The sequence below is a fragment of the Astyanax mexicanus genome, chromosome 21 (assembly GCF_023375975.1).
Source record: "Astyanax mexicanus isolate ESR-SI-001 chromosome 21, AstMex3_surface, whole genome shotgun sequence".
Lineage (NCBI taxonomy): Eukaryota > Metazoa > Chordata > Actinopteri > Characiformes > Acestrorhamphidae > Astyanax > Astyanax mexicanus.
In genome coordinates this window covers 40,564,192-40,580,907 of record NC_064428.1, presented here as the reverse complement: position 1 = coordinate 40,580,907, position 16,716 = coordinate 40,564,192, and the positions used below count along the sequence as shown (strand labels likewise).

The 16,716-nt window shown below is 41.7% G+C and overlaps 1 protein-coding gene across 1 annotated transcript in view; it reads right to left on the bottom strand.

Moving 5' to 3' along the window:
- Positions 1-1,379: 1,379 nt before the first annotated feature.
- LOC125785624 (polymeric immunoglobulin receptor-like) overlaps positions 1,380-16,716 on the bottom strand; it is a 22,733-nt gene continuing 7,396 nt past the window's right edge. The window contains exons 6-7 of the mRNA XM_049469553.1: positions 1,969-2,009; positions 1,380-1,803 (exon numbers count right to left, since the gene is read on the bottom strand). Coding sequence (XP_049325510.1) covers positions 1,567-1,803; positions 1,969-2,009 — 278 coding nt within the window. The 3' untranslated portion in view covers positions 1,380-1,566. The remainder of the gene's footprint in view (positions 1,804-1,968; positions 2,010-16,716) is intronic.

Below are 16,716 nucleotides of genomic sequence, written 5' to 3'. Positions count from 1 at the left end.
GCATCTGTGAACTTATGTATCAGAACCGATTCGCTGTGCTTTCTTCCGAGTTTAGCACTGTGATGCTACTCAGCTAAAGAGGTTCAAAAAGAGGCGGAGTCTGACTTCACAAGTATCGGAGGAGGCGTGTGTTAGTCTTCACTCTCCTGGTGTTGGAGCATCACTAGTGATAGGATATATATATATATATATATATATATATATATATATATTGTCACATTTTGACTTCATGGAATCATGCTTTCCATGTTTAATACAGTCAATTGGGATGGACCAAATACATTGGCCTGGGATTAAAGTGATTAGCATATCATGCTCTGTCTTCTTCTAGTGGACAAATCATGTACTACAAGCTTCCTACTGATCTGACCACCGGTGAAAACTCAGACAGAGATCAATCCATTAATCCAGATGGACTGAACTCAAACCCAGTACAGAGGAGTGGATGATGGAATGGGAATTTGAATTTCTTTAATATCAGGTATCATAATTTTATCAATATTACTGTTAAAAGTGTCTTTTTTTACTTTTTTATCTAAATTTTCCTCTATCACTAGTGATGCCCTCAACACTAGGATGGTGAAGACTAGTACACGCCTCCTCTTTTGCATGTGAAGTCAGACTCCGCCTCTTTTTGAACTGCTGCTGATGCAGCAAACCAGATCTGATATATCAGCTAACAGAAGCCTGTGCAGACCAACATCACTTTAAGAGTGATGTGGAGAAATAGCACCACCTACTGTACCCACCCAGACAGCTCTCTCTCTCTCTCGGACTCCGGCTGCTGATGACAAACAGCATGACCTGTGATTCGAACGAGTGATCTCCTGATCATAGTGGCACTGCCTTAGTCTGCTGGACCACCTGAAGCCCATTATACGTGATTTTTAAATTACATTAGATAAGTGTATATACAGATATATTTTATTGATTACAGGAGATAATACAATAGTTTGTGATAGAATATCTTAAAGAAGCTTAACATTTTAAAGCATTAGCATTTTAAAGGAAAACAAAACTGCAACAATGATGTAAGATTACACATAAAATGAAAAGAAAATGAAAAAAATAAAAAAAAATTCAAAACTGTTCAAAAATAATTTGATATCCAAATATAAAACATTTCAAATACTATACAAAAAAACACAAAACATCAACATTTTTGTAAAATGATAAAAAAGGAAAAAATAAAAATATAAGAACAATTTTTTAACAAATCAATAAAAGGAAATTAGGATTATTATTTAAATCAGCACATTTTCATTAGAACATTACAACCGCATCTTATTTAAGATTTAATTGAATATAGATGATTTAACATGAAACTAGCAATTAATCCTAATCTAAACCCAAGCAGTTTATAAACTTCATCACATTCCAGAGTTTTCTAGTTTAAATTAAATTTTTGTAATAGTCATTGATGTTAAGGATTAGGCAGAGTTTGAATCTCGTAGACTGAACCTGATTGGTTGATGCTGGAGTTCAGAGTCTCTTAGACTCAATCTGATTGGTTGGTGTTGGGGTTTAGGCTCAGGTAGACTGAATCTGATTGGTTGGTGTTGGGGTTTAGGCTCTGGTAGACTGAATCTGATTGGTTGGTGTTGGGTTTATGCTCTGGTAGACTGAATCTGATTGGTTGGTGTTGGGGTTTAGACTCTGGTAAACTGAATCTGGTTCTCGGGTTCTGGGATCCAGACTCTGATAGACGGAATCAGAGTTGTTGGTGTTGGGTTGCATATTCTGGTAGTTTGGATCCATTCTGATGATGTTCAGGTTTCCAGGTGGATCATTTTCATAATCACTCTAAAATTAGATTCAAACACACGTACAAAATAACTAATAATTAGCATATTTAAATAATGTACTTTACTGCCTGTAAGAATGAGCTAAAAATAATAATTTTGATTGAGATTTAACCGTGTTTAGGTTGCACTGCAAGTTAAATGAACCAGATAACCATTAACTTACTTGTTCATTGGTTCCTGAGGGTTGACTGATGAAGGCAGAGTCTGTATAAAAAGATTAGCAGAAAACATCAGTTAGACAAATATTCCAGTAAAAATCTCAGAAGACAGGCCAGCTCAAAAATCACATAGCCACGAGAAAACTGAGACAGGATAGAGCTTAATAAAACAGAGGAAAAAGTGGAAAAGGAAAAAAGGGGCATACAAACTTTAAAACGTAAAGTTTTCAATAGCTTCTTTGCTTTATCTGTTTGTTGAAATCTTCCTTTGGATTTCTTGGTCAGGTTGGTTAGTAGAGCGACCATTGTGTTAAAATTCTGTTAGCTAAGGCCAATCTGTGACAGACTTTGACATGGCTTGATCCGTGTTTAGCTGACCCTTTAATACCACAAAAACAAAGCAAGGAGACCAACTGAGCATGGACGTTTTTCTCCAGATTTACATAGAAATGGTTCTCTAAAAGTAGCTGGAGAACCTGGCATACATAAATTACATGCTCTTCCACGGTAAGACTATAAATAAGAATGTCATCCAGATAGACAAAAGCATAGTGGTTTAGCGACCTTATTAAGGTAACACTGGAAGACGGCTGAAAAATTAATTAATCCATAAGGCATCCCAGGATACTCATAGTGGCCGAATGGAATCATGAAATCACCTTCTCCAACTCGAATAAGGTTGAAGGTGCTGCACTGGCCTTAAAATGCCAAGGTCAGGGGATACTTGCCTTTCAATATGATTTTGTTTCGACCTCAGTAGTCAATGCAAGTGCATAAACCCCCATCCTTCTTCCCTACAAAAAGAACCAGGCTCCTGCTGGGGAGGTTGAAGGCTGGATGAAGCCCAGATCATCTTGTATGTAGTCCTTCATTGCTTTCTTCTCATGTCTCAAAAGGGAAAACTGTCTACCCTGAGGAACAGTCATGCCCGGGAAAAGGTTAATTGCACAATTATAAGAGCATTCTGGGACTTATGTTTGCTGAATGATTCCCTTAGATTAGAATACTCAAAAGTGACTCGAGATAAATCAGGGATATCTAAGAGTGACAAGGTAGTCCTAGGTCCAATGGAGTATCCATTGCTGTGGAGTATATTACTGAGTGTGTTTCCCAGTCAATACAAGGGTCATGACTCTGCAACCAGGGGAACCCTAGAATCAGTTGAATCTGAGGAGCACTGATCAGAAACAGGGTGATCTGTTCAGTGTGTTGGTCAACTTTTCTGTTGTGATACTTCTACATGCTTAAGAGACTGCCCATCGATAGCTGATAATGGCAGAGGGTGTTCTCGGGATACAAGAGTTATCCCAAAGTTCTAGCAAGTGTGGAGTCAATGAAATTGCCAGCAATACTTTAATCCCCAGAAAATAGCAGCATTAAGAAACACCCTAGAGGTCTGAGGAGAGGGCCTGGGGTCCATCACTGGTCTCTGACCCTGTGGCAGACTTTGGCTTTCCCTGACAAATCTGGACAGTTTGGACGCAGATGTCCAGAAGGGCCACAGTACAGACATCTGCCCTCCCACATGGGGGATTGCCAATCCCAACTACATCAGCTGTTCACCATCATCTTGTCTTTCTGCCTTGTCTTTTTGGGGATGACAGCAATGTAGGGCGTACACGGAGGCAAGCTTGAAGCCATTGTGGAGGAAACCCAGTATGATGGACTCTGTGGCCTTCCTGTTTGATTAAATCTTCAAGAAAAAAATTATTTCCAGACTGGAGTAACCCAAGCAAGGGCTCAACCAGTAAGCAAAGAGATGATGTAAACCACTTTGGCTCTCTCTCAATAGAGGACTATTGCTAAAAGTCCAAAGAACACTGAAGTACTCAACTACTGGAATGGGTTTAGGGAGTGGTGTAGGGATTGCCATAGGGACCCTGTAACTGTGACAGAATCTGTTTGAGGACCTGCTCATGTCTACCAATAGCAGCCCCCTGACTTATTGCAACATTTCTCAGTGGTTCGTCATCTGGTAATTCTGGTGGCTTAGTCTCACTGTAACATGGCAACTCAACTGGAGGTGTATTCGAACCACCAACCTCTGGGTTGGAGAGCTAGTGTAAACTCAGTGAGCTTATGACTAAGTTGTAATGATAGGGACCCAAACGTAAAATGGATATAAGACCAGTGAAAACGTATCTAACGTCACTGTGCTCAACTAAGCAAGCCAGCAGTTAGACTTTAATAAAAGTCCAAATAAAAGTACTCTGCTTTCAGTCTGGAACAGGAAGTGGGTAGTTTGTCATTAATGGGTAATTATACATATTTTTTATTATTTAACATTAATTATGTTCTAATGATGGTAAATGAAATAAAACCATTTTAACTTTTCCAAATAATTCAACGGTACCTTGAGGCTTGTAGTAGATCAATATTAATCCTCCAATCAGCAGCAGAACCACACAGATACTCACAGAGGTAATGTTGGTGATGATCGAGGAGCCTGGAGCTGAGATACAGAAAGAACAGACCAGTTTCAGGTGTGGAGCCTAAAGCTCTGAAGTTCTGCCTGAACACATTTAACATGAATATAGAATATAGAAAGAGGAATTCTGGGTAATGAGTTCTTACTGGAAGGTTCTTAAGTAGAGATGGTCACTGTTGGTTCTGTTGGTGTTGATGTTCTTCTGTAGGTCACTGATGTTGATTGGATAGTTGCTCTTGGTCTGAGTGTTTCTTTAGAGTCTTTTAATCAACAATAAAAAACAAAAAAAAAAGTAAAAATCAACAACCTTAAGCCCCTCCCAATGAGACAAACAATGTCCGCCCACACAACACTGAGCATCTGAGATAGCAGAGTGCAGGACAAAATGTTCCTACACTTCACAAGATTACAGCTGTGATCTTTTTAGGCATTGCAGGTAGGATAAAGCTGATGTAGTCTTGATGTTAACAGCCAATTACAGCAGAATTAGAGGCTTAATGCTAACAGAGACAACAGCCAGGCTAATTCTCAAACAGCCGAATGAGTAAATTTGCTATATTTAGCAGATATAGTCTGTGTATTGAACATAAATATAAATCCTTATAAATATAACTAATAATAGTAAACTAGTATTATGGTGTGCAGTGCGCAAATTGATTGGTGATCCAGATATGATTGGGCAGCTTACTGTTGACTGTTGTCCTGTTTTTAATCGGTCAGTGGTGCACCTGCGTTTACCGCCACCAAGATAAAAACATGCCAGAAATTTACCTGAACACACCTCACTTCCAGACCACCACATCCATGTGCGTTAGTATATTTCTAAACTACGACGCTGTTTTAACAACGTGTGCAAGGTGTGAAAATAGACTGTTGATGGTGTTAAAGACAGCAATGAGCATTACGACTCGCCTTTCGCAGGGTGTACGATAAGGCCTGAAATGTGACCTCACTGACTTTACCAGTAAATATACCTGTTAAATCTGAACACACTCAATAGTGTCGACCAAAAGCAAAGAGACAAACTGAACATCAATTCGGTCTTTTTTAATCTCTTTCCCGTTATTTTAAATCATATCAATTTTAAACATTTCCTCTGCTATCAGGAAATATTCTGTAGTAAATAAACCAAGAAGCATCATGAACAATGTAAAGTATCTTACCAGAAACCTGTAGATGAATCTCTGTGATAGTGTAGAGTAACTCACGGACTCTCCTCCCTTCGCCGATCCAAAGAAATAAACTTCTCCATCATCTTTTCTCACATCTCTGATTCTCAAACTGTAGAGCTCAAACTCTAGAGCTTCTGTCATCAGAGATGGAGAATCTGTCTATCTGAGAGTCTGAGGTTCTGATCACTTCATGTAAATGATTATCCTTCCGTTTGAATAAGTACTTGCTGTAACACTGAAACTCCTCTGGATAGGAACAGTTGATAGTGACGGTCTCTCCAAGGTAACCAATCACAGACTTTGGTCCCAAACAACATGGATCTGTCAATTAAACACAAACATTTATCTTATTCACACATTATTAACAACAGCATATCACCAAAATAATTATTTTAAAACATAATTTCAGGTATTTAATTGTCAGGAGTGCATAGCAAGGAGAACCAGGGGGCGGACGTAAATGCAGGTAATGCGGATTTATTGCAAAAAATAAATACATAAATAAAAAAAACCCAAAAGAAACACACAACCTAACAGACGTGTAGCACGCACAAGAACTCACACCATACTGAAGACAAAGGGGCTATAAATACACTCACACACAATGGGAAACACCTGTTGTCACTGAAGAGGGGGAGGAGCTACAAATGGATACAGGTGGGAGCACTAAAGACAGGAACGGAGACAAGGGGAGAGAGCCATGTGCTCTGAACAATGAAAAACAAAGGAAGGGAAAAAAACATGACGGCTGATGAGGGACAGGGCAAAAACGTGACAGTAGGCCCTCCCAAATGCGCAACTCCTGGGGCGCATAAAAAAAAAACAAACAAACAAAAAAAAAAAACCCAGGCGCCGGTAAGGAGAGAGACAGGAAAACCCGAAAAAGTGAAAAACAGGACAAGAGAGGGGAACAGAGACCAAACATAAGACTAAACACGAGAAATACCAGAAATAAAGTCACTGAAGCCTCAAAGCCACGGGCACGGAGGCTAAGAGAGGGCGCTGCTGCGGTCTCCATAGCAAAGGTGGCTATAGAGCCACGGACACGAAGGCTAGGAGAGGGCGCTGCTGCCATCTTAACAGGGATTTAGCAGGGGTGGCGGAAGCCACAGAGCTACAGAGTTCATGGAGACCGGCGCTGCTGCCGCTGTCGTCGGTGCGACGGGGGTCGCGGACACGGGGACCGGCGCTGCTGCCGCTGTCGTCGGTGCGACGGGGGTCGCGGACACGGGGACCGGCGCTGCTGCCACTGTCGTCGGTGCGACGGGGGTCGCGGGCACGAGGACCGGCGCTGCTGCCGCTGTCGTCGGTGCGACGGGGGTCGCGGACACGGGGACCGGCGCTGCTGCCGCTGTCGGCGGTGCGACGGGGGTCGCGGACACGGGGACCGGCGCTGCTGCCACTGTCTTCGGTGCGACGGGGGTCACGGGCACGAGGACCGGCGCTGCTGCCACTGTCTTCGGTGCGACGGGGGTCGCGGGCACGAGGACCGGCGCTGCTGCCGCTGTCTTCGGTGCGACGGGGGTCGCGGGCACGAGGACCGGCGCTGCTGCCGCTGTCTTCGGTGCGACGGGGGTCGCGGGCACGGAGCTTACCCGCTACGTCCAGGGTTAGGTGAGTTCTTCTGTCAGGAGTGCATAGCAAGGAGAACCAGGGGGCGGACGTAAATGCAGGTAATGCGGATTTATTGCAAAAAATAAATACATAAATAAAAAAAAACCCAAAAGAAACACACAACCTAACAGACGTGTAGCACGCACAAGAACTCACACCATACTGAAGACAAAGGGGCTATAAATACACTCACACACAATGGGAAACACCTGTTGTCACTGAAGAGGGGGAGGAGCTACAAATGGATACAGGTGGGAGCACTAAAGACAGGAACGGAGACAAGGGGAGAGAGCCATGTGCTCTGAACAATGAAAAACAAAGGAAGGGAAAAAAACATGACGGCTGATGAGGGACAGGGCAAAAACGTGACAGTAGGCCCTCCCAAATGCGCAACTCCTGGGGCGCATAAAAAAAAAACAAACAAACAAAAAAAAAAAACCCAGGCGCCGGTAAGGAGAGAGACAGGAAAACCCGAAAAAGTGAAAAACAGGACAAGAGAGGGGAACAGAGACCAAACATAAGACTAAACACGAGAAATACCAGAAATAAAGTCACTGAAGCCTCAAAGCCACGGGCACGGAGGCTAAGAGAGGGCGCTGCTGCGGTCTCCATAGCAAAGGTGGCTATAGAGCCACGGACACGAAGGCTAGGAGAGGGCGCTGCTGCCATCTTAACAGGGATTTAGCAGGGGTGGCGGAAGCCACAGAGCTACAGAGTTCATGGAGACCGGCGCTGCTGCCGCTGTCGTCGGTGCGACGGGGGTCGCGGACACGGGGACCGGCGCTGCTGCCGCTGTCGTCGGTGCGACGGGGGTCGCGGACACGGGGACCGGCGCTGCTGCCACTGTCGTCGGTGCGACGGGGGTCGCGGGCACGAGGACCGGCGCTGCTGCCGCTGTCGTCGGTGCGACGGGGGTCGCGGACACGGGGACCGGCGCTGCTGCCGCTGTCGGCGGTGCGACGGGGGTCGCGGACACGGGGACCGGCGCTGCTGCCACTGTCTTCGGTGCGACGGGGGTCACGGGCACGAGGACCGGCGCTGCTGCCACTGTCTTCGGTGCGACGGGGGTCGCGGGCACGAGGACCGGCGCTGCTGCCGCTGTCTTCGGTGCGACGGGGGTCGCGGGCACGAGGACCGGCGCTGCTGCCGCTGTCTTCGGTGCGACGGGGGTCGCGGGCACGGAGCTTACCCGCTACGTCCAGGGTTAGGTGAGTTCTTCTGTCAGGGGTGCATAGCAAGGAGAACCAGGGGGCGGACGTAAATGCAGGTAATGCGGATTTATTGCAAAAAATAAATACATAAATAAAAAAAACCCAAAAGAAACACACAACCTAACAGACGTGTAGCACGCACAAGAACTCACACCATACTGAAGACAAAGGGGCTATAAATACACTCACACACAATGGGAAACACCTGTTGTCACTGAAGAGGGGGAGGAGCTACAAATGGATACAGGTGGGAGCACTAAAGACAGGAACGGAGACAAGGGGAGAGAGCCATGTGCTCTGAACAATGAAAAACAAAGGAAGGGAAAAAAACATGACGGCTGATGAGGGACAGGGCAAAAACGTGACATTAATGTTCTTCACCTGTTTTTACTCTCAGGTTTACAGTGTGATTCCACGCTCCAGTCTCTCCACACTGATATAATCCAGCATCTTCTAAACTCAGATCCCTATAGATCACTTGAAGAACTTTAGAAAAGGCATATAGAGAAAATCTGTCTTTATTAGCCGATGGGTTCTTTGTTGTTACATAAATACACTGCTCTGTTTTCTCTTTACAAAAATATATTTCAGATCCTTTGTACTGGTATTTACAATCGATTAAAACCATGCCTCCTGCGTAGCCAGTCACATCAAAGCAGCCCACTGGACCTGCCAATCAGAGTGAAGATTCTCAATAATCTCATGTTAAAGAATAAACAATCAGTAATTTACACAGAAATAAAATCTCCAAACTGAAGAAGAGGAACTGACCTGAGATCAGGTAGAGGGTGAAGACGAGGAGGATCTTCTTCCTGAATTAAACTGAGTCCACTCCACTATCTTATCTATCAGAGTTCAGTCAGATCTTCCTAAAGTGTGTATAAGTGTGTGTGTCTCCGTCGTCTCTTCTGTCTGGTTTGGTTAGTGTCTAAAGTGTCTAAACTCGGCTCCTCCCTCCAGCATCACTGACCACAAACCAAATTAAACTCAGGATATTGTGTAACAGTTTCTGTGAAATCAGTGTTTACTATATTTTTACACATGTTGAAAATCTGCAAAGGATTAAATTAAGATTCTGACAATTTTTTTATCTAGGTTATCTCAGAGTTACACTGAAGCAGGTTTAACTACTATCTCCTACTGTTGTAGGACATACTACTGATACTACATACTACTATGAGCTATTCACATTAGATATGCAGTTTAAAGTTAAGAGTGTACCGCCCCTTTAAATGAGTGCTGGAGAGAATGGTTTTGTAATAAAATTAATTTTGCTCCAGTGTTTTTTTTTTCAGAACAACTTCACTGATTAAATATATAATTTAATTGCTAGAAATAAAGATTTCATTCACTGAAGTTTGTGATACAACTGTAAAAAGTTTATTAAAGAAGCTCAGCATTTAAAAAAATATATACTCATGGAATGAAGAGAGTTTACATGACCAATCCATCCAAACCTCACATCACCAAACACAGCAATACAGGTGATATAGTGAATAAATTATGATAAAATAAATGTTATTATAGAATTTGCAGAGCGATGACAAACTATTTTGCCGTTTCTAAAGCATTTGTAAAAAGAGGAAGAATCTTTTTCTAAATGCTCCCATAAAACAATATAATCAGCACAAGAAGAATTTGAGCACAAAAACTGCTAATGCTGATGATTACTTACAATGTAATTACAGGGTTGCTAACAAAAAAGGAGGCTATTCTTAAAAAAAGAAGACAAAACAACAATTATTATGTTGAATAAAACAACGCCATCTTGAATTTACAGCTAGTTCAGCTAGTTAGCAGGCTTAGTGCTTAATTAGCATTCCATATGTCCTGACTTGAGTTTAATAAACTAGCTGGTCTACAGGCAGGAACAACTTGACCAAACTATAGTCAACCAAGATGAGCCAGTTGACCAGAATGACACTGTCCAAATGTCCAAAACTGAACCAAACCCGCAATAAAATTAATACAATATTATTAAGTCACACATTTTCAGAACGTTCCTGAAACATTATTTATTTTACGTTACAGGCTTACCTTCTAGAAAACGCTTTACAATATTGCTAAACGCTAAAAGTTGCTAAAAGTAAGCTCTTGATCAGCACTGATATGTTTTTATATGATTCTGAAGGACAAGCTGGTCAATCAACACAGTGCTGGTCAGGAGATAACCCAGCTAAATCAGAATGTTACAAGGATGTTTAACAGAGATTTGGGAAGGTTCCAGGTCTATATAACATGACAGAAATAATGTCTCAGAAACATTCAGAAAAATATATATTCTCTCCCATAAAGTTCCCAGCCAGACATTTGGAAAATGTTAAAGGTAACATTCCCAAAACTAAAAATTAACACATTTTTAAACCATCTAGAAACTTGACAGAAAACTTTTTACTGACCACCAATTTTTTTTGAGAAACTGTTCGACCAGTAAAACAAGTTGAACTGATTTTTCAGGTTCTTGGTAATGGAACAATGGAGTACTCAGTGTTTGGAGGATCAGAGGGGGTTCTTGGTAATGGAACAATAGAGTACTCAGTGTCTGGAGGATCAGAGGAGTTTTTTTGGTAATGGAATAATAGAGTACTCAGTGTTTGGAGGATCAGATGAGGTTCTTGGTAATGGAACAATAGAGTACTCAGTGTTCGGAGGATCAGAGGAGGTTCTTGGTAATGGAACAAAAGATAACTCAGTGCTTGGAGGATCAGAAGTGGTGGGTAGTTGGGCCAGAGCGTAGACGGTGTGGATGGGGGTTCGCTGTACTGTATAGTAAAGTGGAGTAGCTTCAGATTGTGGAGATGTTCTGGTGTATCTTATCTCCTCATAGTCAGATGCAGAGTGAGAAATCTGAGGACAGAGTTAAAAATCAGGAAGATCTACACAACAAGAGAACATAGAAGCACTTGTACATTCATCCTCACACAGGTACTCACTTCATTGGTGTTCCCCATCATCATTGGCTGGTTTGCTGAAGAGGAGGAGCCTGTGGATCACAAAAATGTACATAAACTCAAACATCATCATATGGATAGAAATTTGTAGGGTTCTCAAATAACGTCATACATCATTCACAGACACATAATTACACATAAAATAACCTGATGATTAAGATCAAGATACACAAAACTGTGTATCTGTGCAGGAAGCTACTATTGAGACAATGGAACTCATCTTAAGCTCCCTCTTTAAGTAAATGGTATGAGTAAATGATCGTAAGTAATGAAGAACAGTGTGGACAATTGTGGTAAATACAAAACTGGAACTGTTGATTTTCTGACTTAATTATTACATTTCAGGAATACTTGACTGTTAATAAATTGTTTAATTATGGTTTCATGTCAGTTATTAATTCATTGATTTTCTGCTCTTCATTATACATGCATTTAATTTAGATAAAATTTAGATTATTTAAATCACAAAGCATGCAATTTATAAGATTTTCATTTATCGCTTGACTGCACTACTTTTTACACAACACTGTAATCAATAACCGGGAGATCTACCCAATGATCATAGGAGACATGGAGATTACAGTACCTCGAGTTCTGGAGCTTCTCAGCTTGTAGAAGATCTGTATTAATCCTCCAATCAGCAGCAGAACCACACAGATACTCACAGAGATGATGATGGTAGGAGAACCTGGATCTGGAAGACAGAAAGAACAGATCATGACCAGTCCAACCCATTACCCTTAAACTCTACATATGTTCAGGTCCTGCTGTGGAGCCTAAAGCTCTGGAGTTCAGTCTGAACACATTTAGCATGAATAGAATTTAGAAAAAGATGATTGAGATCTTACTGGAAGGTTCTTTTGCAGAGATGGTCAGTGGTGTTGGTTGGATGGTTGCTTTTGATCTAATTGTTTCTTTGGAGTCAACAGTAAAAAAAGAAGAAAAGTAAGATAACAACTTGAAAACAAGTTCGTCTCGCCTTAGCCCCTCCTCATGAGACAAGACTATGTCCACCCACACAACACTGAACATCCGAGATACAGTGTGTACGGGAAGTGTCGACCCCTTTAAATTTTTCACTCTTTGTATCATTGTTGCCATTTGCTAAAATCAATAAAGCTCATTTTAGTTTTCATTAATGTACACTCAGCAACCCATCTTGACAGGAAAAAAAACAGAAATGTAGAATTTTTTGCAAATGTATTAAAGAAGAAAAACTGAAATATCACATGGTCGTAAGTATTTAGAAGGTTTTTACACCTGGATTTGGGGATCTTCTACCATTTTTCCCTGCAGATCCTCTCCAGTTCCTTCAGGTTGGATGGTGAATGTTGGTGGAAAGCCATTTTCAGGTCTCTCAAAAGATGGACAGTTGGGTTTAGAATGGTCCAGAATGGTCACAAAGTTTTTCTGAAGCCACTCCTCAGGGTCATTGTCTTGTTGGAAGGTGAACCTTCAGCCCAGTCGGAGGTCCAGAGCACTTTGGAAGTGGTTTTCTCTTATAGAATATCTCTGTACCCGGCCGCATTCACCTTTTCTTTAAATTGCAACCAGTTGTCCTGTCCCTGCAGCTAAAAAAAACTCACCCCCATTGCACCCCCAATGCTGCCACCACCATGTTTCACTTTTGGGATTGTATTGGGCAGGTGATAAGCTGTGCCTGGCTTTCTCCACCACACATACTGCTTAGAATTAACGCCAAAAAGTTCAATCTTCATCTCGTCAGACCAGAGAATATTATTTCTCATAGTCTGGAATTCCTTTGTGTCTTTTTTTTTCATCTCCCTCCTGCATCTCTGGAGCTCAGCAATCACAGTGACCTTCGGGTTCCTCTTTATCTCTCTCACCAAGGCTCTTCTCCCACGATTGCTCAGTTTGGCTGAACGGCAGGTCTGTGAAGAGTTCTGGACATCCCGAACTTCTTCCATTTAAGTATTATGGAGGCCACTGTGCTCTTAGGATTCTCAAGTGCTGCAGAAATTCTTCTGGAACCATGGCCAGATCTGTTCCTCACCACAGTTCTCCTCGTCTCTGAGCTCCTTGGGCAGTTCTTGCCACCTCATGATTCTGATTGGCTCTGAGCTCCACTGTGAGCTTGGAGCTCTTATATAGACAGGTGTGCTCCTGAACTAATCAAGTCTGGATACTTATGATCGTGTGATATTTTAGTTTTTCTTTTAGAATAAACTGACAAAAAAATTCTGTCAAGATCAGGTGCTGAGTTGATTTTAACAAATGGCTGCAATGAAACAAAGTGTGAAAAATGTAAAGGGGTCTGAATACTTTCCATACTCTCTGTAGCAGAGTGCAGGATGAAATGTTCCTCCACTTCACAAAATTACAGCTGTGACCTTATTTGGCATTGCAGCCAGTCTCATTAGGGTTAGAGCCTTGATGGTAACAGAGACAGCAGCCAGGCTTAACAAGAGTAGCATCGATTAGCCGTGACGCTAACGATTGACCTCAACAGTTTCAGAGCCACAATGCAGAAACTAAGCATAGAACTCCTTTAAGAGATGAAGTGTGACTTTACTGACATTACCAGTAGATATATACCTGTTACATCTAAACAGAATGAATTAATAGTGTCAACCAAAAGCAGAGAGACAAACTGAACATCAACTCTTTCAACAATTCATCAGCACTGTAAAGTATCTTACCAGAAACCTGTAGATGGATCTTTGAGAAGTGAGAGATGGAACTCACTGATTCTCCTCCCTCCCTCACTCCACAGTAATAAATTCCTCCATCATCTTCTCCCACATCTCTGATTCTCACACTGAAAACTCCAGATCTTCTGTAATCAGAGATGGAGAATCTTCCTCTCAGAGACTCTGGGGTTTGGATCACCTCAATTAAAAACTGATTCTCCAGTTTATCGAAGAACTTGGTGTTTGTCTGAAACTTCTCTGGATAGGAACAGTTGATGGTCACAGTCTCTCCCAGATGACCAATCACAGTCTTTGGTCCCAAACAACATGAATCTGTCAATAAAATACAATAATTTATCTTATCTTATCTTATCTTTATCTTATCCATATAATTCCAGGTATTTAATGTTCTTTACCTGTTTTCACTCTTAGATTTACAGTGTGATTCCACCTTCCAGTCTCTCCACACTGATATAATCCAGCATCTTCTAAACTCAGATCTCTGTAGAAAACTGTAAGAACTCCAGTAGAGTCATATAGAGAAACTCTTTCCTTATGACTCCATGTGTTCTGTGTTTTTACACGGATACACTGTTCTCTTGTGTCTTTACAAAAATATTTATCAGATCCTCCGTACTGGTATTTACAATAGATTGTGACCATGCCTCCTGGGTAGCCAATCACATCAAAGCAGCCCACTGGACCTGCCAATCAGAGAGAAGATTCTCACTAATCTCTCATTAAAGAATATACCATCAGTAATTTACACAGAAATAAAATCTCCAAACTGAAGAAGAGGAACTGACCTGAGATCAGGTAGAGGGTGAAGACGAGGAGGATCTTCATCCTGAATTAAACTGAGAGTCCACTCCACTATCTTATCTATCAGAGTTCAGTCAGATCTTCCTAAAGTGTGTATAAGTGTGTGTCTCCGTCGTCTCTTCTGTCTGGTTTGGTCGGTTTGTTTGCTGGTTTCTCAGGAAGAGCCTAAAGTGTCTAAACTCGGCTCCTCCCTCCAGCACCACTGACCACATACCAGATTAAACTCAGGATATGATGGACTAGTTTCGGTTCATTGTTGACTATATTTTTACACATGTTGAAAGTCCCCGACTGTTTAAATTAAGACACGACACTTTTTAGCTCGGTTGTCTTGCTGCACAGAAGCAGGTTAAAATACTAACTACAGTTGCTTGAAAAAATATGTGAACCCTTCGGGATTACTTTGATTTCTGCATAATAACTTTAGTTAACTTTAGTGTTGATAAAAAAAATGTATTTAGTCAGGCTCCAACCAAGTGCTCCTGTGGTCTTTAGCTCTGCCACTATGATCGGGAGCTGGTTTGAATCCCAGCCATGCAGGTTGCCATCAGCTGCCAGAGCCTCGAGAAAGCACATTTGGCCTTGTGGGTGGGTACAGTACAGTAGATGGCTCTCTTGCCCATGCGGCAATGCTGCATCAGCAGCAGTTCAAAAAGAGGCGGAGTCTGACTTAACATCAGTGATGGTATAGTTACTTTGAAAAAGTAATCCGATTACTGATTACTGATTACTCCTTTAAAAAGTAACTTAGTTACTTTATGGATTACTTGATTTTAAAAGTAACTAAGTTACTTTACAAGTTACTTTATTCGTTACTTTCAGCAGCTGCAGACACCACCTCCCGCCGCCTTAACATAAACATTATAACATTATAACAGTATTTTGCCAATACTCCCTTTATTGGAAAATGCATTTTTAACAGCAACAATTTATCTCCATTAAGTTGAACTATTCCTTTTTTATAAAAATAAAAAAATAACTTATCATAAATATATTTTTTATAAAAAATAAAATATGGTCTTTCTTGATTTTACTAAACATAAATACTTGTTTTTATAAAAATATATAAAATAAAGAAAGTCTTTCTTGACCTGAAATATTTAACACTGTAAAACTGAACATTGAACTTGTTGTTCTCTGCAGGGCAGCAAGGAGTGGTTTTATAAAACAGAACCGTGTATATGGTCTAGACCAGGGATCACATATTTGCAGACTGCGGTCCGGGTCCGGACCCAGACGTTGTCCAATACGGACCCATACCGGACCCAACTACTGAGAAAGATTTAATTCTGACAGTGTTCATTTAAAGCACCGGAACTTTTCTTGTCTTTACGGTGTGTGCGCTCTGCGCCACAGTGAACTTCCAATCACGTGTGGTGTAAAATCTTTAAATGCTCTCCTCTGCCAATCAAATTTGTGGCAGACCGCTGCCCTGGCTAGTGAATTGGGACGCGGCCGAAAACGGGCGGAAACTAAAGACACGCCGAGCGCGAGAGAGAGAGAGAGACAGACAGGGGAGAAAGCGAGACGCGTGTGATTGGGGGAGAGCGGAGGGGGAATGGGTAAGGGAGCGGTGTGTGTGTGTGTGTGTGTGTGTGTGTGTGTGAGGTGAAGAGAGAGAGAGAGAGAGAGAGAGTAACGCACAGTGACTTAAATAAGTAACTTTAATCTGATTACTGGATTGGAAATAGTAACACGTTAGATTACTCCTTACTGACATCACTGCTTAACATGTGTCGAAGGAGGCGTGTGCTGGTCTTCACCCTCTTGATGTTGGAGCATCACTAGTAATAGGGGATATATAGCTAAGTAGCAGATGAATGGGTGTGACATTGGTCTAGCTAAATTGTGAGAAAATGGACAAAAAAAAATTGACCACATAGAATTAGGGATGAGCCGATGAC